Source organism: Atractosteus spatula, chromosome 26, assembly GCF_055471065.1.
Source record: "Atractosteus spatula isolate fAtrSpa1 chromosome 26, fAtrSpa1.hap1, whole genome shotgun sequence".
NCBI classification, from domain to species: Eukaryota; Metazoa; Chordata; class Actinopteri; order Semionotiformes; family Lepisosteidae; genus Atractosteus; species Atractosteus spatula.
This window is the reverse complement of record NC_142731.1, coordinates 3,119,758-3,144,090: the sequence shown is the minus strand read 5'-3', so window position 1 is coordinate 3,144,090 and position 24,333 is coordinate 3,119,758. Positions and strand designations below refer to the sequence as shown.

Below are 24,333 nucleotides of genomic sequence, written 5' to 3'. Positions count from 1 at the left end.
GTAGATCGATGTACTGTCCTTTAAAAAAAAAAATCTCTTTACAATCACTATCAAGAACAGGTGCTTCTGTAAGACAAGATTGAGCTGGTACAGCATTAATTTCATGACCTTTAGTATTTGGAGAAAAACATATGAATTAAAAATCTGACAATGAAATATTATAAAAAATGTTTTAATGCGCAAATGAACAAAAGGTGTAGCAGTTCGCTATAATTCTACAGTTAAAGTTTAGTCACCATGTTCAATGTCTGAATATAGTAGAAGAATGAATCATATGCATAGTAAGGTTTGTCAATGTTAATTATCCTGAAAATGTAACACAGCTACAGTATTATTAGCACAAACTGGAGTACAAAGATATGCACTGAATTTTTCTCTTTTGCCCTTTTTAAATACTTCTGTTCCATTTATTTCATTTAGCTCACTACTAATTTTTAGGCTCAAACTCATTTGGAAGGGCATGTCTCTATCCTTGCATTGGCAGGCATCCAAATTGTCTTGCTGGCAGCAGGCCATATTAAGTGCCCTCTTAAGTAAATTTACTTCTACTTTTCTGGCCTTTGCTACCCCTCATACTAACTTACCTGTGGCCCTGAACATTTTGTAAGTCACTTTCAGCCTTGCCTTTGTTCTCTCAGATGTCCTTATTATGGTTTTAATGTCATCTTTCCCTTACCCTCCTGGCATGCTTCTAGGCTTATTGTTCATTACTTCAGGATCGCTAATATTTTTTCACATCGTTAATCCCTCATCTGTCTTAATCATGTTCAGGCCTGCATTTTCAGGTATCTCTCTCTTGGCTCCAGTGGTGGACATACTGTAGCTAGCTGGTATCCTTAGATTCAAAGCTTGTGATCTTATATACATGCATTTTTCATCTTACTGCATTTTACACCTCAAGCACTATAATATGGACCCCAGCAATAGCCCTTGACATCCTGGTAATTAGTTGTGCCCTGTATTTCAAGGTGTCCTACTTACCACCCAGTATGTGACATCCCACAACCAGTTGGAATCCTAGTCAGCATGATCATTTCTACTCTGCCATCTATGCATCATGCCTTGAATTGACTTCATACATGTTTATCCTGTCTCCCCCAGCTTTGACACTTTCTTATTCCTGATATCATCTCAACCAGTGATCGCTGATTTCCTGGCAGTCACATTTTACCCTTGCATCCTATTGTGTCCTGCTCAGATCCACAATATCTGGCATCTCCTCTAACCAGCTGGTACCCAAGCTAGCAATTTGGCAGTTTTCTAAAGCTTACACACTCACCATTGTTTTTCACTGAGTAGATTTTTTAATCAAATGATTTGTTTCTACCTTGTTAATGTCAGCAATTCATTCGACAAGTTCCTCAATGATTCAAGAACTGTATCTCCATTCAAAATCTCCAAGAGTCTTAAGATATGGTCTACCTTAGGGTATTTAAAATTTAACATTGATGAAATGTGGCTATGCTTAATGCTTTTGGGGATTCTGATGCTTTTTACATATGGCTATTTCCTTAGACAAATAGTTTAAACAGTATCTCATATTGCTCCCTCACTAATTTGCTCAAGGCATTTTACTGTAGGGACAAACTGGTGTGAACACTGAATGTAATATGGACTTAAAGCATATCCCACATTTAATGGGAGTAAAAAAGATTTGGGCACGTTTCATATAATTTTGTGACAAGAGACACTATACATTATCAGTCCTCTTTGAATATACAGTACATCGTATAAACATATATCATTATTTGAAATATATATGCATACAAAAATGGTGACTATTTCTGCAAGACAGTGTTGCAGAACAATACAAAACTAACAGATTTGCAGAATCTGCAGAAATAAGCTGAAATCTTTAAAAATGACAGCAACCAACCTCTTCCAGCTTTGTGTTTTTATCCATATTTTTCTCATCTAAGACAATATTTCAAAGTCCCTTTTAAGAGGAAGGGAAAAGTGCTTTCATTCAAAACTGTTTCCCCAAGTAATGTCTTTCTGAACTAGACCTTAAACGTTTCTCAGTGGCAGTTCTGTATTTTGCAGCAGAAATTGCTGTTGCTCAATTAGTTGGGGGACGGAGTTTCTTTTGAAGCCTAAAGCCTTGTTTTCCTAACTTGGTCATGTGCCACATGAGACATGTTATGTCACACCACATCTGTCCCCCACTGCTCTCTCAATAACCATCACTGTCAGTTATTAATTTACTGCACATCTGAAGATGTTCAATCCTTCTGTACAGTCTGAACTGCCTGATGGGGATTATTCTGATATTCCAACTTTACCGAGAAAATGGCTGGCTTTAAATCAGAACTGTAAACAAGCATCAATAAGAGCTTGCAGCCATACTTTGAGACATGAGTCTCATAAATAGAATGGTGGTACAATAAACTAAACCTTATAATATTATTGAATTCAAGTAAAGTCTGGTTTATACTGACCTTTGAATTACTGCTAGAATGCAAAATTGAAAGTCATCTTTAGCTAGCTAGCTAGGCATGCATGTGGGCACATAAACTTACATATACTGTACTGTATACAGTACAGTATATGCAGTAGGAAGACTGAGAAATGTACAAGAAGAAACAGATATATTTAAAAAAACTGGAAATTAGATTTGCATTTGTGAATAAACTTAAATATTGCATGGCTTACTTTAGTCATGATTCTTCAAGATTACAACAGTTGTCATAAACCTTTATTAACTGGCAAATAAAAAATGCTGTTACCAGATTGGGTGACTATAAATTTGAAAATAATCTTCAATTCTCTATTTAAAGTCCTGTCGCAAAAGCATTCCAAGAAGTCATTGTAAAGTTCTGCAAGACCCATTGCAACAGCAAACATGGGTAACAATGTTCAGGTGGGTAGCTGCATCAGCATGCATAGGCTGCAAAGGAACAAGTAAAAGGTTTATTCCATGCTGAAAAGAGAAGAAAGAAAACACGTTTCAGCTGTGGAGCCTTCTTCGGGTGTGAGAAAGGCAGGGCAGACAGCAAAGATTAAATAGCATAGAAGAACAAAAGCTGGGAGAGTGGAGGAGGCCGGAGCAGGGGAGAGGCAGAGAGGCCACTCAGGTGATGCTAAATGGAGAGAGGTGAAGGGAGGGGTGAAGTCAAAACCTGCATGAGAATAGAAAAGATTACACGAAAACAAGTCCGTCATTGAGAGAAGGGGGAATGTATGAACCACGTTTCAGGATAGTTTTTTTTTCTGATGTCTTTCTGCTACCCGAAGAAGGCTCCACAGCCGAAATATTGCATTTTCTTTCTTTTCCTTTCAGCATGGAATAAACCTATTACTTGTTCCAATTGATAACAATGTCGCGTTTGCTCTTCAACAATTAAAATCATGAAAGAGGGGGCAAACTGCCAAACATGTTTGCTAGTAGTGTGTACATGTCTGTGTGTGCCCTGCGATGGACTAGCGTCCCATTCAGGGTGTGCCCTGCCTTTCACCCGTTGCTTGCTGAGATAAGCTCCAACTCCCCCGCGACCCTGAACTACAGTTAGAAAATAGATGGATGGATATTTGACAAGTGCTGTTTTATATATTTATGGCTAGGATACCTTTGCAAAATGTGCCTGTCAACATGGAGCTTCTAACAGCTCCATACAGAAAGAGTCAGAGTCAAAGTAATTTATTGATTCATCGCCTACCTGCGAGTCCAGGAGCGACTCAACGGCATAGGCTTCACTAAGGTGTCCTGACCATCTGGGTCCAGGACTGGGAGCATCTGCTCCTGTTAACCCCCTTTAATTCCCCCGACCCTTCGCCGGATCCCGCTCTGGCTTTTAACTCTGTTGTTTGTCTGTGTCTGGCTGGATGGATCTCCAGGCTTTGGACATTGGATCATTCTTGGATTTGCTACGGAATCCCTTGGACTTGTTTGCCTCGGACACACCCCCTGAACACCAGCGCACCTTGAACATGCCCCCCGGTTTTCCTTCCAGCCCCTTTGCATGCTTTTTCCCAGTGTTTTTTCTAACTCCTCCCCAGATTGTGCTGTCTGCATAGGGTCCTGAAAGAACGCTTTGTGACAACAATGTGCTTTTCATTGCCGAAGAGAGAGATCAGCTTCCAAATTTAATCCAAATGACCATAGACCAAAATTATTATGGACTAATAAACTTTTTCTATGTGGGCACACAAAAACAGATTTTATTTTTTTTTTCCCAATTTGAAAAAAAAAACTTATATTCAATTAGTTCATTGTGCTTTCAAAAATGTTTCCATGTAGTCACTTTTTTTTATTTTTAGAGCACGAAACAAGCCTGTAATTCAAGGACTATTCAAGTGCTTCCCATACAAAATCCATTTCACATGGTCAAGAAGCATGCAGAATAATATCCTATCAGTTTTGAAATGGTAAAATGTACATAACATGTCTCGCAAAATGATTCTGTCATCTGCTTTACACCTGTAGCATTGGTGTTAGTTATAATATTAAATGCTAACACCTGTAGCAGTGGGGTAACATGGCTATAATGATAAAAACATTAAGGAGATTTGTTACAAATCATCCAAGGCTGTTCCATTGATAAAAGTAAAGCTTATTAAAAGGTGAGAGCAACGGTTTTCACTCTCTGAGAAATCCGTTCAGTTTTCTATGCTGACCACTAGCTAACACTTGACCCTGCGTGTGGCAGCTATTCACATCTTTACATACTGTACTGTAGCAGAAACTCTGCACAGTTCCAGTAAGTATTGTAGATACCTTGTCTACATATTTTCGTATTGTGTTATTATACATACATACATAAATTATTCAAGAGGAATGATACAGAGTGTAGGAATGATGGAATGGTGCCATTCCTTGTAATAGGCACTATAGCTAATAGTGACATACTGTTATGTCTTGGAAGAGATCAGGCTAAGAAAGCACCTTTAAAGGAAAACCCTGCTGTCCGTGCTTTTTAGCTATTGAAACCAACGTCCTCTCTATCCTTAAAATAAAGTGAAAATGGGCTTTTGGTTCCTGGGTGTTTATTTCTGCTGCTATGAGTTGTGATATCTGTGTAATACATCAATAACTCATACAGTATGCCGTCTATATCTCGCAGCTCTGTATTTTTTTCCTTTATGCGAGAATAATAAGATTATTGAGAAAGTTTTTGTTTTTTCATCTAAAAAGGTCAGAGTTGTTATGGATATGCCTGAACCATACAGTATGTACAGTAGATGTTATTTCTTGTGAACACAAACATCAGATGTTTGACTTTTCTCATAACTCACTGCTGATAATGACTTCCCTAGAAACAGTGCGGATGCTATATTATAGTTTGTGTAAGACTGTGAAATAATTCAACCTTATACTGTATATACAGACGCAGCCATTCAAAGTGCACGGTACAAACCCGTACCGCGGGCAAATATTACGTCATGGCACGTCATAACACGTCATACCGCGGTACGTGATTGGCTGGCCAAAATGACGGACAGGGGCACTCTTGGTGCGTTGGTCGGTCGTGGAAAGATTTAATCATTTAATCTCTTTACTGTGCACGTTTTAATACGCTTAGTATTGAATATTTATATGGAATTTTACCACTTAAGGGAAATTTTAGTAGCTGAGCATAAAGAGAATAGGAGCATAACGCATCTAAAGGTCATAAACAATATTAATTTAGGAACATAAACATATTATGTAAACTGTATATTGCTGGTCTTAAAACACTTAAAAGCACTGGTCTTAAAACGATTTATTTGGACATGAGTGTTTTTCTAATTTTTGGTAATGTTTGGAGATGTTAACTGCCCCATTGGAATGTCATTGAGAAAAAGATGATTTCCATGTTTGCTTCTTAGTTATATTTACAGTATGTAGCACCCTAGTGGGTACACAAAATAAACACGAACTACACGTTTAACATAACTCCCTTTGCAACAGATGGGCAGAGAGAGCTTCAAATGAACACAGCAAAACAATTGTTGAAAAAATAAAACAGAAAAAAATAATGGCTAGAATCAAATAAAACCATACAAAACATAAAAAGAAGTGCAATAAAGTAAAATAAATAAACCAAAAGGTAAGGCATAAAATAAACTCACAAGAAATCAGTTACGTTCAAACAATTGTTAAAACACAGAAATACAAAAAAAAATGGCTTTTCATCTGAATATTACATTTCTATTCTCCGACCTTGTCTATAACCCAAGAGAAATAAAAAATAGAAGTGTTGTATAAGAAAGCACTCTTTGAACCTACTCAAACCAAACAATCACAGGATTACAGATCAGTACTAAAATGGCCAATCTGCATTAGAAAAATGTAATGGTGTGTATGTATTCTCTTATATTCAAGGTTTCCTCTACAGGTCAGCCTAACATACTGTATGAAGCAACTTACCTTTTCACCATTGCACTGAAATAGCGTAATGAGATGTCTGCAATTACTCATAGAAAATGATAGAAAAGAAAAGCAAGCTTGCTCTCTGCACCGATGATTACCTTTTTTGCACCATTTGAAAAAAGGAGTCTTGTTTTCCAGAGTAGAAGAATATACAGTATTCTGTACAGTACAGTATGTACCTGTAGCTATACTACAGTATATATTACCTAAATACAGTAAAAATAATATTACTAAAAGTACCAGCATTAAACTGCCTTAGCATACAGTACTTGGGATTTGGTAACATTTGTTGCTCTTTTTAAAATAATGGAAATAAAGGGAATCGTTATGCAATATGCAATATTAATTAAGCACCTTACAGGATTACCAAGCCTGATGTGAAGATGAGTCATATGGAAAATGTACTAATAGCTACCATGATTTTTTTTTAAACTATGTTGTGTTGTCCTTGCTAGAGATCTTTTTATTTTTGGTTCATCTGCAAATTGTGTTACTAAAGAAACCAAGGAAACCCAGTGGTAAAAGAGAACCAAAATTAATAAATGAAGAAAAGGTTTTTGCATGAGGACCCTTAGGGAAAGTGTCTGAGCTTTTTTTTCCCCCCTCGTCTCATAAATGAAAATTCTGTCTGACATAAGGACACAAACAAAACTCCCTAAAGGTTTGCAGAAAATTTTCCTCTACTGATGGCTTTTTCACAGCAGTGAAGGGTGGAGAGATAAGGAATAAAACCTACATGAATGAAAGTAATGTAGAAAGATCTTTCTGATTGGTGTATGTGGAAACCTTTAAATGATTTTTCATTGAGTCAAGCTGTTTTTTGGCTTGCATGTTTCTGTTTTCAAGAGGGCAGAAAATGGGATTTACACCCCAGCTGTTTTTTGTTTCCTCTTACCGGGATTGAAAATTAATGGAGGCAGAGTATGGCTTTTGATGTGAATCCACTCTGCAATTTTCCCAAATCACCTCCACAACTTTGCCTCGTACCACCCTCTGCCTTGTCTTGTCTCTCTCTTTATCTCCCCAAAGGCTGGTTATCTGTGGCTATGGCTCTATTTTGCAGCTGCACAATCGAAATAATTTATGTGGCTAAAACTGGCAAGAAATTAAAATGCTGAGAGCACAGTCAGAAACTCACTGGCTGCATAGCTTTCTCTCCTTCTCTTCTCTTTCGCCCGTCTCTGATACTCGCACACACACACACTTTCTCTCCCTTTGTGAGGGCATAACAATGCATTGAGTAGCAGCAGCTGAACTGAAGGTTGTTTTTTTTAAGCCACATATTAGACAAGCATCTGAGGAGGCAGTGCTTACTGCCTCTGTGCTGAGTGGGCCGGATGCAACAGCAGGAGGTTAGCTCATAGAGAGACCACAGTGATACATTTTATTTTAGGAGTCAGGAGGCAAAGAAAAGTGACAGAAAAGGACAAGTTGTTCTATTTATTTTTTTGTCTGTGGCATATAGATTCCAGCAGGCTAAAAAGGGAGGAAAAGAAAAATAAAGAAATGGAAGCTGTCTGAAAAGAGAAATTGTGGGACCAATGGCTTGAAAGGGTTGGAATATATAATAAAGCAGCCACAGGCAGTGCCTTCCTGGCAGGAGCATCTTGCTTGTCCTTGTTGCACAACTAGCTTCTTCTGCCTTCCCTCAGGGCTGCCAGGGGGGTGCCAGGCTTTTCTGTGGGGGATACTGGAACTGGGGAGAAGGGGAACAGACAATTAGGGAGGTGGGGAGGAAGAGAGGGTGTCATCCAGAGGAACAGACACATGAGAGGGGCTGGAAAAAGATGCAGTGGGGCAGGACTACCGTCGGCATGGTAACGACTCAAGCTTCCTCTGGAGCAGCCGCCACTCTGGTCCTGCCAGCGCTGAACGAAAAGCAAGTTGAAGCCAGCGGAGGCACTTTGGACTGAAAGCAGTGAAGCTTGGAAATGACATGAGCAGGAAATGTAGAAGAAAAGGGATAAAAAAGGCTCCGTTAACAGTTGCTGTTTCTTTCTCATTTTTTACTTCCTAAAAAATCAAGCTATGAGACTTTTTTTCTTCCTTACTGATTCCATCTGTGTAGCTTCTGTCACATTGCCTCTGCAATACAGGAATCATCCAAGCAGCAGCAACAGCGGCAGTATCTAGAGTGTGTACTTATGCGTATATAATTGGAAAGGTTTGCTTACACTGAGCAGGCAGTACACTATGTCAGCGAAAGAAGACCAGAAGGACTAAACTGTAAGATGTTTGGTCATCTGTGGAAGCAGGAAGAAAGTATGTTCCTCAGCAGAGATGCGTAAGGAAAATTTTCTGATTACAGACTCTGCTGTTTCTGATACTGAAAGTTTGCTGCAAGCTACGCTTGGCACCTAGTTTTGAATACACGTGTTGGGGCATTTTTTCTTTGTTTGCCACGCAGTGCTTCATGTGGGGCCCCAACTTGCAGTCTTTGCTGGGAGATGTCTTTTCTACTGCTCTAGTGACGCTGTGGGGAGCCATGACATTAGAGGGGTTGCAAGAGAGGAGACCTCCCAGCGGCCACAAAAAGTCACCCAAGAAGGAGAGGAGAAAACCCCCAAGAGGAGTTAAACAACTGACACTGGCCTTCATCACTCAGACCAGGCTGCACGGGATCAAATACATCTACTCCCGAAGTTTGTCTTTCCAGCATCGTGCCCTCTGGTTCTTGGCTTTCTGCACCTCGCTGGGCTTTCTTCTTTCCTGGTCTTCAAATCGTTTTCTCTATTGGCTTTCGTTTCCCACGCACACAAAGTTCCACATGGAATGGGCGAAGGAACTGCCGTTCCCTGCCATTACCATTTGCAACAACAACCCTATACGCTTCTACAAGTTGACTAAGAGTGACCTGTACTTTGCCGGACACTGGCTCGGCCTTTTACTAGCCAACAGAACGGCAAGGCCCATCATTCTGGAGCTCCTTCGGGATGACCACCAAAAATGGTTCCAGAAGTTGTCAGATTTCCATCTCTTCCTCCCTCCCCGCAATTTCGAGGGCACCAATTTGGAATTTATGGATCGTCTAGGGCACCAGTTGGATGATATGTTGCTTTCCTGTAAATACCGTGGGGAGATATGTGGACCACAAAACTTCTCATCTGTGAGTTGATTATGTGTTGTTTTTTTCAATATTATAATGCAGCATTAAAGCTTTGTCCTGCCTCTGTGATGCAAATGATAAAAAGGAAATTTATAGAAATAAACATGAACAAGTGAAAATCAACTGTAGGTAAGGTACATAAGACAAACTTCTAAATATTGCTCTTCTAATTTAATTTTAATTTGTGGCATTGCCATCTGTTTTTCAAACAAAATACTGCAATGCTTTGTGTTTGTCATGTTTTAAGGTTTTTAAAGTAGCCTTTCAACATTAATTATTTATAGTGCGATACTTCTATATTGTTACTAATTGTTTGTTACTAATTATAATTTAGGGCACTGCACCTAATCACTCTCAGTTTCATAACTGAATTGAAATGCAGTGTGAAAGAAAATATAAATGTGATATTGATGATATGTTCTGAAACTTGGTTTGTTCAGCAGTCTTAAAATGCTGGAAGCAATTTTAGACTGTAGACTAAGGAGACAATGTACTGGTGCTGGAAGAATAGGAAATTAAAAGGTGACCAAAATCAACCCAGTGCTCAATTCACAGGAATATAACCTAATCATACAAATTTGTACTTAAAAAAAATATTTTTGCTGGAAGTGTGATATGGACAGACATTATATTTTCATTGTTGTTGGTTTAAAATGCAATTATTAATACTAGTAGTAGCAGTACTGTCATTGTAAGTATTTGGAGTAACTCATATTTCCAGTAGAGTCTACAGGTATTTATTTGTCCTGTACAAATCTGTTATTCAACAGCAGATTCCACAGCAAGCATCGTCACTCTGTCCCCAGGACAGTTAACTCAGTCCTAAGAAATGTAATGTAGTGGTTCTTCCAGAGCACAATTTTCATTAAAAGCACAATTTTGTGTGTGACAAAGAAAGTCAGATGCACAAAAAAGATGTGAGACATCTCCCAAATGTGTGACTGTTTGTGAAGTGCTTTCTTGTTAAACCATAAAAGACTTTCTGATATATTTAGAATAATTAGAATGCTTTTAGCTGTAGTATACAGTACAATCCCTTACATATTATTTTAGATTCTTTATACATATTTTAGCTTGTTTCATTTCCTTCTGCACAGTTTCTGATTAAAAAAATGAAGAGAACTGTACCTTATTCACTGAAATATATATTAATTATTCCTTAATTCTCGTCTTGTCATTGTATAAACACATTTAACTCATGCAATGAACAAAATTCTTTCCATTCATAATCACTATTCTTGCACATTTCACAGCTATTTTAAATTCAAAATGTTATTTTCAAATGAATACCCTGTATAAAAACTTACAAAGCTTGTTGAAAAGTTCTAACTCCAAAGTACTCAAACTGTACTCTGGAAAAAATAAAATTATTTCATCCTTCCTTGGTGATATTCAGCCTTGTATAACAATTATACCTGTAGTTAACATATGGAATCTAGTCCTTTTTCATTTTTCTTTTTCAAGGTCTTTTCTATTATATTCTAATGTCTTCGTTCATAGTCTAAAGAAAAATATTTCAAATCATAATTAGTGATTTGGAGTATAATGTACCATGAATGGTGCAAAATCAAATAATTATGAATATAGTCAATTGGGTGACAGAGTGGCACAGTGGTTTTGCTGCCTCACAGTCCTGGGGTCCTTGGTACTTGTGTTTGTGAGGGTTTCCTCCCACACTCCAAAAACATACTTGGTTAATCGGCTCAGGTGTGAGGGTGTGCATGTTTGTGTCTGTGTATGCCCTGCAATGGACTGGGCTCCTGTCCAGGATGTGTCCTGTCTTGCTCCTGCTGCTTGCTGGGATAGGCTTTGGCTCCCCCATGATCCAGTATCCTGACACATCTGAATTTTGTCAAAAAGCAAAGAACAAAAGCATGATCTGTAAGTTAGAACTGTAGGTTCCAGTAATCTGATGCTTTAGCATAGGATGGCCATGTGACGTTACACATGTCATTCCACCAATTCCACAAATCAGACAGAAATACATTATAGACACCCTGTTGAGATTGGTTAGGGCCTAGCTATGAAGTGCTCATCTTAGAGCAACACAAAAGCTTCTACAAAGAAAATGGGAAGAAGAAATCTGTGTGCTGCAATTAAAACATTAAACATGAGTACATCTAATGAACATGTTAACAACAATATTAGCTGCTGTGTTATGAGTGGAGAAAAAAGGACATTTTAATTATCATTAGAAATTTTCTTCTTTTCTTTCTTGCAGCTCATGTGAGTGGGTTGCTGACAAAGGTGGGTTTTGACAGGCTTAATACAGTGCAAAAAAACCCTTTGAACTACAGAGGTATTGAGAGAGGACCAATGCAAAAAGCATGCTAATGAATGGCAGACATGCTGGCTCGGAAATGCTGGCTAGCACCCTCCACAGAATTCATCATCTGGAAAAGGCAGCTAGCTGTATGCCTCCATAAAAGATCAATTGATCACATTTTACATTATACTGTCTTTCCATAGCAAGCACAAATTTAAAGTACCTTGGAGAGAGTGACTTCACTTCAGAGCAGAGGTAGTAAACATTGGGCCATTTCAGTCAACTGCAATGAAGCTTTTTTGGCAACCAACATTAATTATGTTAGCGATAATTGGTAGAATCCTTAAGACCATAGCTTTTTCTAGGGAGTGCCATAGCTAACTACTAGCCCTCTGCAGAACATACTGTACAATACTGTAGGAGAAGTACACTTTAAATTTTAGAGAAAAGCAGGCTCTGTCCTCATCCCTCCCATCCTGGTACGAGTGTGATAACAGTATGCCCTGTTGATCGGCAACTAATAAATCAAAACTGGGAGTAAATAACTGACTATTTTGAAAAGTATACAGCTTTCTCATAAACATTGGCAACTCTGATTGTTTTCAGTTTTAAAAGCCTCCTTTCTAAGAAATCTGAAATAAAATGTAAAATGAGGTCTTTAAAGACTTCATTCTCAATCAATCATGTTTTAAAGACTTCATTACGTCTAAAATGCACAGTGATCATGAAGTATAATGGGAAAATAAGCCTTGCAGACAGGAAGATAGTCACTCTTCTTAAGAACAATATTTTTTTTCCCCATGAGTACCATACAAAAGAATCTAAATGAAAAATTAAATTTCAATCTGCAAACCCTTGTTAATTTTCTTTTTGCCCTATACACTATATGAGATTTCAACTATCACGTACTGTTTTTGGTCTTTCTCACATACTCATTGCACAGGCATTAAATGCACTTTCCGATAGGGTTAAAACTTTCCTACTCTTTGTCTGGTACTTTATAACTATGATAAATGTTTTGACAAGATGGCTCTCAGAAAATGTAGTTGAAAAAAACATTTCTTTTCACATTCATTGTTTCACTGTTGTCTTAATGATACTCTACCCCTTGTATTTACCGTAGCTGAATTTCATTTCTGAGAGATACAAGTTTGCAAATTCAGCTGTAAACATTTTTAAATACAATAGAAGCATTTTTATCCTGGAAATGAATAGGCTACAGCTAAGGGCCAAGTCACAGTGACTAATTCAGCCCAATATAAGTGGTAAAGATGTACATTACACAAACTATTTAGCTTTCTCTCAGCAATTTTTAAAACACAAATTTTATCTTCTTATTTTCACAAATTGTGAATGAAAACACAGAGAAATAACCACCTTTAATGATCACTGTCACTAAATATTCATTTATCATTACTTGTTCTGGGTAATTTCTGTCGAAGAAATGTGTTTTGCTCTAACAGATTTCTCTGAATATTTATTCTTTGGTCTTTTATCTGAAAATGAATTAACATTCATTTACATGCTGTTCTTCTGTGAGAGCCTTCAATTGTCTTTTTTATGTTTTTCAATAACAAGGCAGGCAATAAGATTGTTTTGCTGTTTATCAGGATTGTGACATTAGTGTGGCTTTAATGGTCTGCTAAATGCACTGGTTTTTTACTCTACATTCAAGTAGTACTAAGAGTATTTCATTTTAAATTTGTTACTGAAGAAATGTGCTTAATTAGCCTATTGATCTCTAATCTTGCATTTTAGTATAGAAATACCAGTATTATTTTTCATTGTTTTATTGTACCAACTAGGAACTGTTATTTAGCCAGACATTTCTGTACACTTTAGCACTGATACAAGAGAACCACAGATACGTATGTAGAGTATAAACTCAGGGACATGGTCTGTAAGGCCTGTCATTTCTTTTCCCAGCTTAAGTTGGCTGCACAATTGTGTGATTGTCCAGCCAGCCTTCACTGGTGCCAGCTGCTGTGACAGGTTTCAGTTTAGTGACAGGTAGTCATTAAGTTTCCAACAGTGCTTGAATATCATAAAAGTATATTACATATCCACAACCACACAGTGATTACTACAACTTCCTTAAGCGCCACCCTGATATTATCTTAGGACACCTGTCTTTTGTGGAGTTTTCCTTCTTGGAGGTGTGGTTATTCCTAATAAAATCAGTACTAATTATGTCTCTATAGAGAAACAGAATCAAATGAGCACTGTAGATAAAATGGTCTCCTGTCATTGTTACTAATCTGATTAGATTATTCATGGAATTGAGGTGACTGAAATCCCAAAATGTCAATGTCCAAATACAGTGTATACATGCGTACCAAACAAAATCTCATTGAAAGAGAGATAACAGTAACAGAGACAAACTGTTTTTGTATTTCACCCAGAACCAGGAAACCCATTTTGTTTTACCTCTGGGGGAGATTGGGTCCACAGATGGTAAGTCAGCTACTTTAATAGGACCATTACAAACATGACAAATGAAAGGAGCCTATTTGGTCTGTTTTGCTAAATGTAGTGGATAGGAGTTGAATGACCTTGTCATTCTTTACCCAGAAGCTGCAACCACCCAACAAGCATTGTGGATATACTGTACTGTATCCAAAGCTAACACATTTTAAAATAACAGACTGTCCTGTAAAGATTCCCACATTTCCTCTGTCCTGTACGTTCTAATGCACATCTTTATTAAAGACTAAAGTCTCTTGATTAAAGTGAGTCTGAGGGCAGCATGGTGACACAGTGGTCAGTATTGGTGCCTCACAAAGCTGGATCCCTGGGTCCAATTCTGCACCCGGGGTGCTGTCTGCATGGAGTTTGTATGTTCTTTCCGTGTTCACATGGGTTTTCTCCAGGTGCTTCGTTTTTCTCCCACAATCCAAAAACATGGTTGGTTAATTGGCACCTGGGAAAACCGCTCCATCATGACCCTAAATTGGATGAAGCAGTTGGACTGATGAAAATGAACGGACAGATGGATATGCATATCTGAGGGGGAAGTACAGTAACTGACTTTATGGTGCTTTATTTCAGCTGTACAGGAATTGCCAGTAACAGTATTCATAAAAATTAGAAATAAGGAAAAACACGGGGAAAATGCTGAATTTTCCTGCTCACTTTAGATAGCTATATTACTACAGTATACATTTATTGTCATTACAGCTTTTCTTGTAGAATGTTTTACCATTTTGTACCATATGTGGTTACAGTGCATAAAATGTTAGATGTAATACAAATAATATTAAATATGTATTGCCAATTTTCTTTTGTTCTTAACATTTGAATTTAGAAAATGAAGCGATTCAGGTGTGGAACACTAGCTGTAATGTATTGTGTCCAGGCTCCATTAAGTGACATTCTCTCTATTACCATTTGCCTGTATCTTAAAACCGCCCTTGAGGATGTTTTGGATCATCACACTGCCAAATCCTAATGCTGTAAATAGTGCAAAGAAAAAGACAGACCTCTTGTAATACATTGCTGTCAGTTATATAAAACAATATGCTTCTATAATATTACAACACTAATCAGGACAGTGGTGTAATATCCTCCCCACCTGTACTACATATCTATCTTTTCTCTTACAGTCACCAAATTTGCCACCTTTAGAAAGTCAGGCCTATTGAGGAGCTTAACTGTAAACATTTTAGATCATGCAAGCTTGAATCAGAACCTTAGACACAGAAATGTATTAATTCTAATGCACTTCACATGACTGAATAAAAGAAAAGCCTGTTAGTAGATCTGTACAAGAGATGTTGTTCTTTATTGTGGTACACACATGATTGCTTACCACATGATTTGCTCCTTTCATTATTCTGGGGAAATTAGTACTCATTTCCTGCTGTCTCCCAGTCTTTGGTCCAGTTAAAGTGGAACTGGCGTCAGCTTGTCAGTGAGAATGGAGGCTTATTTTCTGTGTCAAACTTCTCCTCCTAGTCTTAATGGTCACATCATTATGAAGTACAGCAAAAAACATGTTAAATAACCATTTAGGTCATTGGCCAATTATGATACCCATGTGTAATCCCATTGCTATGGAAAGCTGTTCATACAGCCTAAGATAAGGATGACATATAGTTTCAATCATGTCCTGACTGGCATGGACATTCACTAAGGCAAATCGTAGTCTTTTTTTTTTAGAAAACAGCTTAAAACAGAACAAGTTTTTGCACTTAGAAATTGTGAAAGTCCAGGTTAGTAACAATAATTAAAGAAATTATATCCCTTTAAAACAGAGTACTTGATAATGCTGTTTCTCCATGGTTAAATGTCTCAACTCAACAATAACAAAAATATGGAATATTACTGGTGGCTTTATATCTTAGTTTTCTTTTTATAGGAAATCAGAGAATAAGCTGTCAGTTGTGACAAGAGTTTTTGATTTTTGTTTATGCCAGGTAGGAAAGTGTCTCCTAGGTATACATGCTACTACATCTTCTTTTATGCATCATATTGTTTTTGTTTTCACTATCTAATTTAACACAATGTTATCTCAGCAGTTATTTCATATTTCATCAAGGTGCTCATCTCCCGTGGATAAATAGAAAATCTATTTTAAATAAAGAACATATAAGAAAGGTTGCAAATAAGATGAGGTTATTTGGGCCATCCTGCTCTGTTGGTTTCTGGTAGTTTAATGATATCATCCAGTAATTTCTTAAAGAATCCCCGTCAGCTTCAGAAACATGACTTGGGAGGTTTTCTTTCCACAGTTACATGTTTCTATGTAAAGAAATGTCTCCTGCATGACCCTAAATTTAATTTCTACTTGTGTCTCTGGGTACCAATATCATTACTGATTTTGTTGATGTCCTCTGGATTAAGTTTGCCAATATTTTGCAGGAGTGTGAATGATTTGAGATTCCCTTGTTATCCTTTATTCCAGGCTAAAAATATTCAGTTCTTTTTATCTTAGTTTGACATTCCTTTCAGACCGTTAATTAGTTTAGGGTCTTTCCTTTGAGTAGTTGCCTTAGCAGTGATATCACTTTTCTAGTCTTGAGACCAAGAGATAAGCCTACAGTACATTTTCAGTGGAACAAAAACAATTATTTCATTTGCACTTGAAATTCATCTTTACTCTAATAAGAATACATGATCTTGAAGTCCACCACATCAATCCATTATATGTTCAAGCACATAAAGGAAAAACTGCTGGGTATAATGTCTCGAAAATTTAAGTGATATTGAATTTTACTTTTTCAAAAGTTTCTTTTAGAGATTTTTGCTGTTTGTTTGATAAGATTGTGCCAATATGCTTGCAACACAGAGATAACTCTAGAGATAACTTGCTAGGAAAATGATAGTTTTGTAGAACACATTTCCACAAAATAAGAGCCAATGCTGCAACTAAAACTGACTCAGAATTGAAGATAATATGGAACAGTTACAGCACAGTTACAACAGCTCCGCTCTGCCCTGATCGCCTGATCGTGGAGACAGCTGATGCAGAGCACCTGGGATCAGTGAGAGCTCTCACAGCAGCAGGTGCTCAAGGGTGTTTAAACCCTGTTCAATCTTTCCACGGCGATCTGGCATTGAGTCTCCATCACTTCTCAGTGGAGCCCCTCCTTCCCCTGCTTCCCAGTTCTCTTTGGCTCCACCTGGGTACTCTACCCATGGCTGTATGTGGACAGGAGGTCTGGATCCCACTTCAGACCTGTACCTCAGCAGATGACTTCCTCGGCCTGGTCTACGGTGCGTTGCCTTATTCCACCCTGATGGTGCACATTATCCTGGTCTCTGGAGGAGACCCCCTCCCGATGAGCCCACGCCCCCGTTCAGCACATCCAGCCCTGAGACAGACGTGCCTAGAGGATGCCAACCTGATGGGGAGTATCCTGGCTGGCCTCAGTGCCTGACCCCTTATCCTTAGATCGGGTCTTGGAATGAAGCATAGCTCCCACCTTTAGTGGCTTCCCTCTGTCCTGCACCAGCCTTCCCACTCCCACGTTTCAGTTTTCTGGTCCATCTGCCCGTATCCCAGGGGATCCCAGCAGGCTGTCCGCCCCCTTGCATGGCCAATGCTCTGGGAGTTCAGCCACAGGAGCCCAGACCGATACTTATTAGTCCAGCTTCCCATGTGGCCCTCCCGAAACCCAGCCGTGGACTTGAGTGGGCAATATGGCCTCAGTCTGGCATTAAGCCTGAGGTGCAGTGATCCAGGCTCTTCCCCCTGGTCTGCTGTCCCCTAGCTCTTGGGTCCATAACACCTACAGTGTACGTTCCCAACCCCTGTGGAATGCTGCTGGTTGAAACAGAATGGTGGATACACTATGCCAGTGGGTCTTGGCATTCCAGGACTGCAGCCGCCTCTCCCTTCTATCATTGCCCTAATGGGGGGGGGGGGGGAGGGGTTCTGCAACTTTGGCCACGTCTCTGCTCTTCCCTGAGCACCATGAAGGTGGGAGTTTCAGGTTCTGTGAGTGAATGGCAGGACATTGAAGAGGATGGACTTGTGGGAAGAGTGGCTGAACAGACACAGAGGAGAGACAGAATAGAATAGTTTTCTCACCTGCACAAGCATAGTGCAGGTGAGAGATCTGTGCAAGGAAATCGTGATAGGGAAATACTTGTAATTGTTCATTGCATCTGCTAAAATAATTTCCTTCAGTTTTTATTTTATGTTTTTTATATTATATATATATATTATGTCCACTGATTCCTTTACTGGCGTTTGCACATTGGATCTCATTAAACCCTTCTTTATTTGTTCAGAAAACGTGCATAATTATGAGGTTAAAAACGATTGAGAGGAATGAGCTAATGTTACGCCTGAAGGGCTGTTTATGAAATAAGCGTGGGCAGACAATTTTGAACCTTACACTTGCATGCTTTTCTCCTACATTATTTAGATGAGAAAAAAAATAATATCACCTTGCTGCTGGGAAAGCAAGATTGCTAACCCTGGTATGTGTTTACAGTCACTTAAAAGATTAGAAAAAAATCTGTACAATTCAAAACATTATTGCCATACAAGTGCAAAAAAAACTGTTAATGATTGATAATGACTGGCATGGCAACGGTCTGTGAAGATGTGCAGGGGGAATGTCTAAATGAACCTTGTATTTTTGAAAACACAAAAATTAAAAGAATAAGACTGGGAAGTGGTCCTAGGAGTCATTTGTTTGACCCCTAAATCCATCTATCACTTTTATTCAGGTGCTTTATGTTCCCCAGAAAGCAGGAAAAATAAATTAGTTGTTTGTAAAGTCAATACTGAGGGACTAGGGTATTGAGACATGAAAACAATTTGTGTTTGGTCGTTCTGAAACTGCTCTGTTTCAAAGTTAAACACTGAAATTCTCCATTTTGTGTCAAGCAAGTACTTCTTTGTTGCTACTAAAGGTGGCAGAAGAATCCAGCTTCACAATGATGAAATACAGGTTTGAAGATAATCCAAAAGGAAAGAACTTTGAACTCTCTCCCATCAGAAATAGAAAGGAGGTATGCAATTATTTAGTCCTCAAGCTTCTCTAATCAGTGGTGTGCAATCAACTGTCAAACGTCGAAAAAATCAGGCTTATGTGCTACCTATGACTTCAACAGTCTCCACTCTCCGTCCTCAGGATTGACCATTATCCATCATGCATATATAATAGAATTTCCCACAAGCACTCAGTCCAGTTTTATGTGTTGAATATGAAGACAGTGACAGAATGTCGGTGGTGATTGCAGCCCACTTAAAAGATGCACCACTGAAGCCTAATTGTGGTTTCATACTGATAGGATGGTTGAGCCTCAATATCACAACAAACAATTTGTTGCTCTATTTTGTTAATAGCTTTAGACCTGTGATCTGGGAGTTGGTTTGGCTTTGAATTGGGTGTTTTAGCTACTCCCATGTATGCTTCTGATGTACGGTTATACATTTTTAAATCACCTCAGCTAGGCTTCCCTTGCTGTATTTCTGTGCTATATGAGATTGTGACTTGGCAAATAATTATTTAGATTAAAATTGTACTCATATCCCAGCTCATGGTTATAAACCCTACTACCACACATTGAAGGGACTGCAGAAGAGTATGCAGACTCCAGTCTGCCATTCATCTTTTAACATGTACTGTACAGCCTATAGCAGCATACAGGAAGCTCAGCTCCAGCTGGAAGAGAGACGCATCCTTCATTGACTGTACCACAAAGGGATAAGAGCTAAAGTAGCTGCAGGGGTCAATTTGTACCAGGAATCAAAAGACTCCTGACTAACCAATCAGAATTCCCCTCTTGGCAGCACTCAGCCAATCTTGTGGCTCCACTTTGGGAGACCTCAGCTTGGTCTTGTTGAATATAAATGAGCTGTTATGGTGTTCATGCACAAGTTTGATATTCATACCATGACTAGTTGAGTCTTTATACTCGCGTTTAATGTGGTGTGAGAAGGCCATGTGACCCAGCTTCTAATTTTGTAAATTGCATTAAGTAGTTTACTACAGCACGATCTAAGTACTGTATCCATATAAAGGGCTTACATTTGTTAGAAGCTATGTTAGTTGTAGGAGCTGGCAGATATTTTTTTTCATGCTATGTAATTGTAATTGTTGTTTTACTGTACATCAAAGCAATATGCAGCCAGTCAGATATACATTTTTAGAAGTGAAATTGTTTTTAGCAGTAATCGCAAATCTTCCTCAGATCCCAAAACCAAGGACTCCAGCTGTTCTTGTTTGTGGTGCAAGTGGAGAAAGTTCAGTGCTGATGTCTTGAGGCAGAGCTGAAATATTAATGAAGAAAACCTGCTTGTACGATTTCTCTACATGCCTTTTTCTCTTCATGGTTAAGCAAACATGTTCATGACAAAATTTTGTGCCTGTTTTGCCTAACATCAAGTGAGCCAGTTTCATTATTTTCAGATTTTGTTTTTGACAGATCCTGAGGTGCGTTTTGACACATAATGTCATCAAAGTCTGATTTATAAGCATACTTAATTGTATGTTGAATTTCGTTAAGGTTAGCTTTCAGATGCAATCTTAACATAATTGACAATCTGGGATGAAAAGAAGACACACATGTCTGCTGGTCAACTGCAAGAAGCTCAATACATTCATACGAAACTTGTTTTACTTAAAACACCCTTTGAGGCAAATTGGACAACACCCACCTTTACTTGAATTTAGCGAGTATCAATATTATTATACAACCTTGATCACCTTGTAGTTACCCTAAAATTGGTAATCTCTTGTGCAGCTATGGCCTATAACTCACAGGACAGAGATGCACATTAACTAACAAAAATTAATGACTAGTAACCTGTAGGCCACAAAATTATTGTCTCCACACAGTACTGCAAAAAGCTGTTCAATATTTTATGTTAAGGGAAAGTGAGGGGAATCAAACTACTGTCATTTAATTATCTAATCAGACTGCCAGCATAATCAGAAATGAGGAACAAATAACCCTCATGATATTTTATTATTAATTTAACAGGGAATTTGAATTAGGATGCTTCTTAAATGGGTTTTAGAGCTCTGGATCTTTGTTGGGGAAAACGTGATTAAGTCTGTTAGATTTAATTTAACTGTATAAGCAGCTTATATTAGATATATGAATTGCAAAGCACAGGCATAAGCATTTTCTTCACACTTTGACTGCTGACTTGGTTATCTAAGCAGAAGATTTCCATCAAAGTTTTGTACCACTTGATTCAAATTTGTTGGGAGAAGTGAATTTAAATGATAACTGCCCTCTCTTTAATTACTGTAGGTGTCGTCTACCAAACTTTTCTTAAAACATTTTTGTGTAATAGCACATTAAGACTCAATATCTTTGTGCAATTCATCTGTAAACCTGTTGCTTGTAAAGTATCAGTTCTGCATCCATTATTTATTCACTGCAGCAAGACTTGGCACCTAGTAATTAAGTAGATTAAATTTAGTAAATTAAGCTGAAGCAATAGACATTGCATACTGTTTTTGGTTTGTACAGGTTTTCTATATTTTTGTACTGTTGAACTGGAATATCAAACATGCTTCAAAAGATTTTTAAATCAAAATTCCATTTACAAAAACTTAAAATTCATCAGCTCACCAAAGTATCAATAAAGAAAAATGTTATACCTTTCACCTATTTTGAATTTTAAATGCTTTGCTATGCCATAAACCACAAAGATCATGTTACTCGTACCCTCCTAGAGTCACTGCTTGATGTACAGGTTCAATTACTGTACATTCAACAAAGTGTGGAAAGACTAAGGGATTGATTCAGAGTCTCCTCAGGAACCCACCCAAAAGACTTTATTATAGTATATCACAATCCATGTCCAATGTTTTGAAAAGACAGAACATAGAATTAGTAACACCTCCCATCAAGCCAATCAGTATTGGAAAACCTAAAAAGCATTAATAGAAGTGCAATGCTGGTCTCTCAACTTTCCTTTGCCTTGCAATATGCCATTCCTTATAACCTGCTGTTTTGTGATAGACTATAAACGGCTCCTAAATTGTTCCACTTGGTCAGATTTGATTTGCAGTACATATTGTGAACTTGATTTGTTAGATTTACTAGACGCACTGTCAAAAACATAGGACATACTGAGCTCCCAGGAGCATGACTGCAAGCTGTAAAAGGCTATATCAGGGCAATTTCTCAACCATGCATCCGGTAGCTTGGCAGTCTAGTGGTCTGCCAAAAAATACATTCAAATTATTTTCAACAGAGTACTATGCTTACAGGAATATACAGTATGAGTGTTTTGATTTTTTTATTCAAACTGTCACCTGAAATAGCCTTTCATATTTAGATATTCCTGATACATTAAAAAGCATGTACTAAAATTATTCAATTTCATACAGTATGTCTGTCCAAATGGTATTAATACAAGCCTTATGGAAGAAGCAGTAGACCAGATTACCAGAAAGGCAGTGGATCTGTAGTACTTCGTAATGCTATTGCTGCTGAACACTCACTAGAAAGACTGGAAACAGTCTGGTAACCCTGGTATTAGGAAACCTAGTCAAATTAAAAGTCTCCCTCAAAAGTAAGTAATACATCACTTATCTTGCAGAACACTGCAGAGTATTATCACCTCCTCTAGTCATGGAACTACCCAGATCTTGAATGCTGGTGGAACCAGCACTCATGTATTTCAGTCTCACACACCACTAGCCCTGTACTTTCAAGTGAAAGATGTTCTACATGAGCTTGTCCTGTAAATATTTCAGAAACCTGCAGGATGCATGCCTCATTCAGCTCAACCTTGACACACAATTGAGAGCTTCTGTCATAATATAGAATGAAAGTTTAATATCTGTGTGAAGACAGCTTATTTTAAGGGAGTCTGCATTTCCAAAAATGCAAAGACGTTGTGTTATCTTCCTTTCCTTTAACTTTTAATACAGTACAGTATATGCCTTTTGTTGATGATGTAGAATCATTGCATTGCCAATGTTCCTCTTCCATTTCAGTGTTGCTGAAATTAGTACAGTAAGTGACTCTTGACATAGATAAACTCAAAAGAAAAAAATAGGTGTAAGAAAAGCACTATCCATTATTCTTTAATTGAATTGTAGTGTAGCAAATGGATGTCAGTACAACCCTATAATTTGCAGCCAACTCACAGAGATGGAAAAGAATGTGTACAATCACTTTGTGATTACTAAATGGAAATGCATTTTCCTCTTGATTAATGATATGTCTTTCGGAGGTTCTATAGGTGCCACACACTGTCAATCCTACAATCATCTACAAACTAATCTCTCTTGGAATATGCTTTTAATAACATTTTCTAATGTCTTGTGAATGCATTACAGGATTTGAAGACATCTGTTATATCGGCGTGCAAAATGTTTATTAAAAAAAGTTACACAACAACATCATGAAAGGTGTTGCAACTTGAATTTTGACCTCAATGTTGACTACAAACTTCACAATACTGGAACAATAAAACCGCAAATCATCTTAGATTCCAACATTTAAAGATTGAGACATATTATATACCCATGAAAGCTACATCATATGTTTTAGGTGTTTTCAGTGGTCTTTTATTTGATTCAGTTCCCCTGTAGAATCCTAGATCTCATACAGTATACTGTTCCCCTTCCAGGGAAAACTGAGTAGATGTCTTCCTTTTGGTGGTATTCTCCTGACAATTCTTACAAATTCAATGCCCACATCTATTCCAAAACAACAACTAATATACATACTGTACCACTAATCTGAACACTTTTCACACCCATGGAATACTTACTCCTACACCCTCCTTTTATCTTATTCTCTCTGCCTCTCTGTCCTGATCCTGTTTGGCCAGGGATCAGGGATGTGTCTCTATGACCAGTTTTGCTTTCCTTTTCATAATCTCATCCATCCTGTCTGTCTGCAATTATAACAGCTAAAGTAGTCATTAAAATTCATTCTCAGTCCTTCCCATTTCCCATCGGCATGTGTCCAGTGAGCCATTTCTGTTCCTCAGCTGTGCCCTTCTACACCATTGGACCCATGCAACCAGCCTGTCCTGAACATCCTCAGTATAGCCTTTTCTATTACTTTCTCAAGATACTGTACCCTTCTGTCCATTGGCCTGTCCGCAAGTCTAGTCCACTTCTAGGAAGGACTCTAATCTGAAGTTCTAACTCTCAGATGGGGCATAGACAAAGATTATTC

At 38.1% G+C, this 24,333-nt stretch overlaps 1 protein-coding gene across 2 annotated transcripts in view; it reads left to right on the top strand.

The window, feature by feature from the left end:
- asic2 (acid sensing ion channel subunit 2) overlaps positions 1-24,333 on the top strand; it is a 359,162-nt gene that overhangs the window by 240,113 nt on the left and 94,716 nt on the right. Inside the window, exon 1 of one of the 2 annotated variants that reach the window (XM_088906386.1) lies at positions 7,945-9,455. The exons of the other annotated variant lie outside the window; for it this stretch is intronic. Within the exon in view, the coding sequence (XP_088762512.1) occupies positions 8,763-9,455 (693 nt within the window). The 5' untranslated portion in view covers positions 7,945-8,762. Of the gene's footprint in view, positions 1-7,944; positions 9,456-24,333 lie in introns of those variants that run through there. 2 annotated transcript variants of the gene reach the window in all.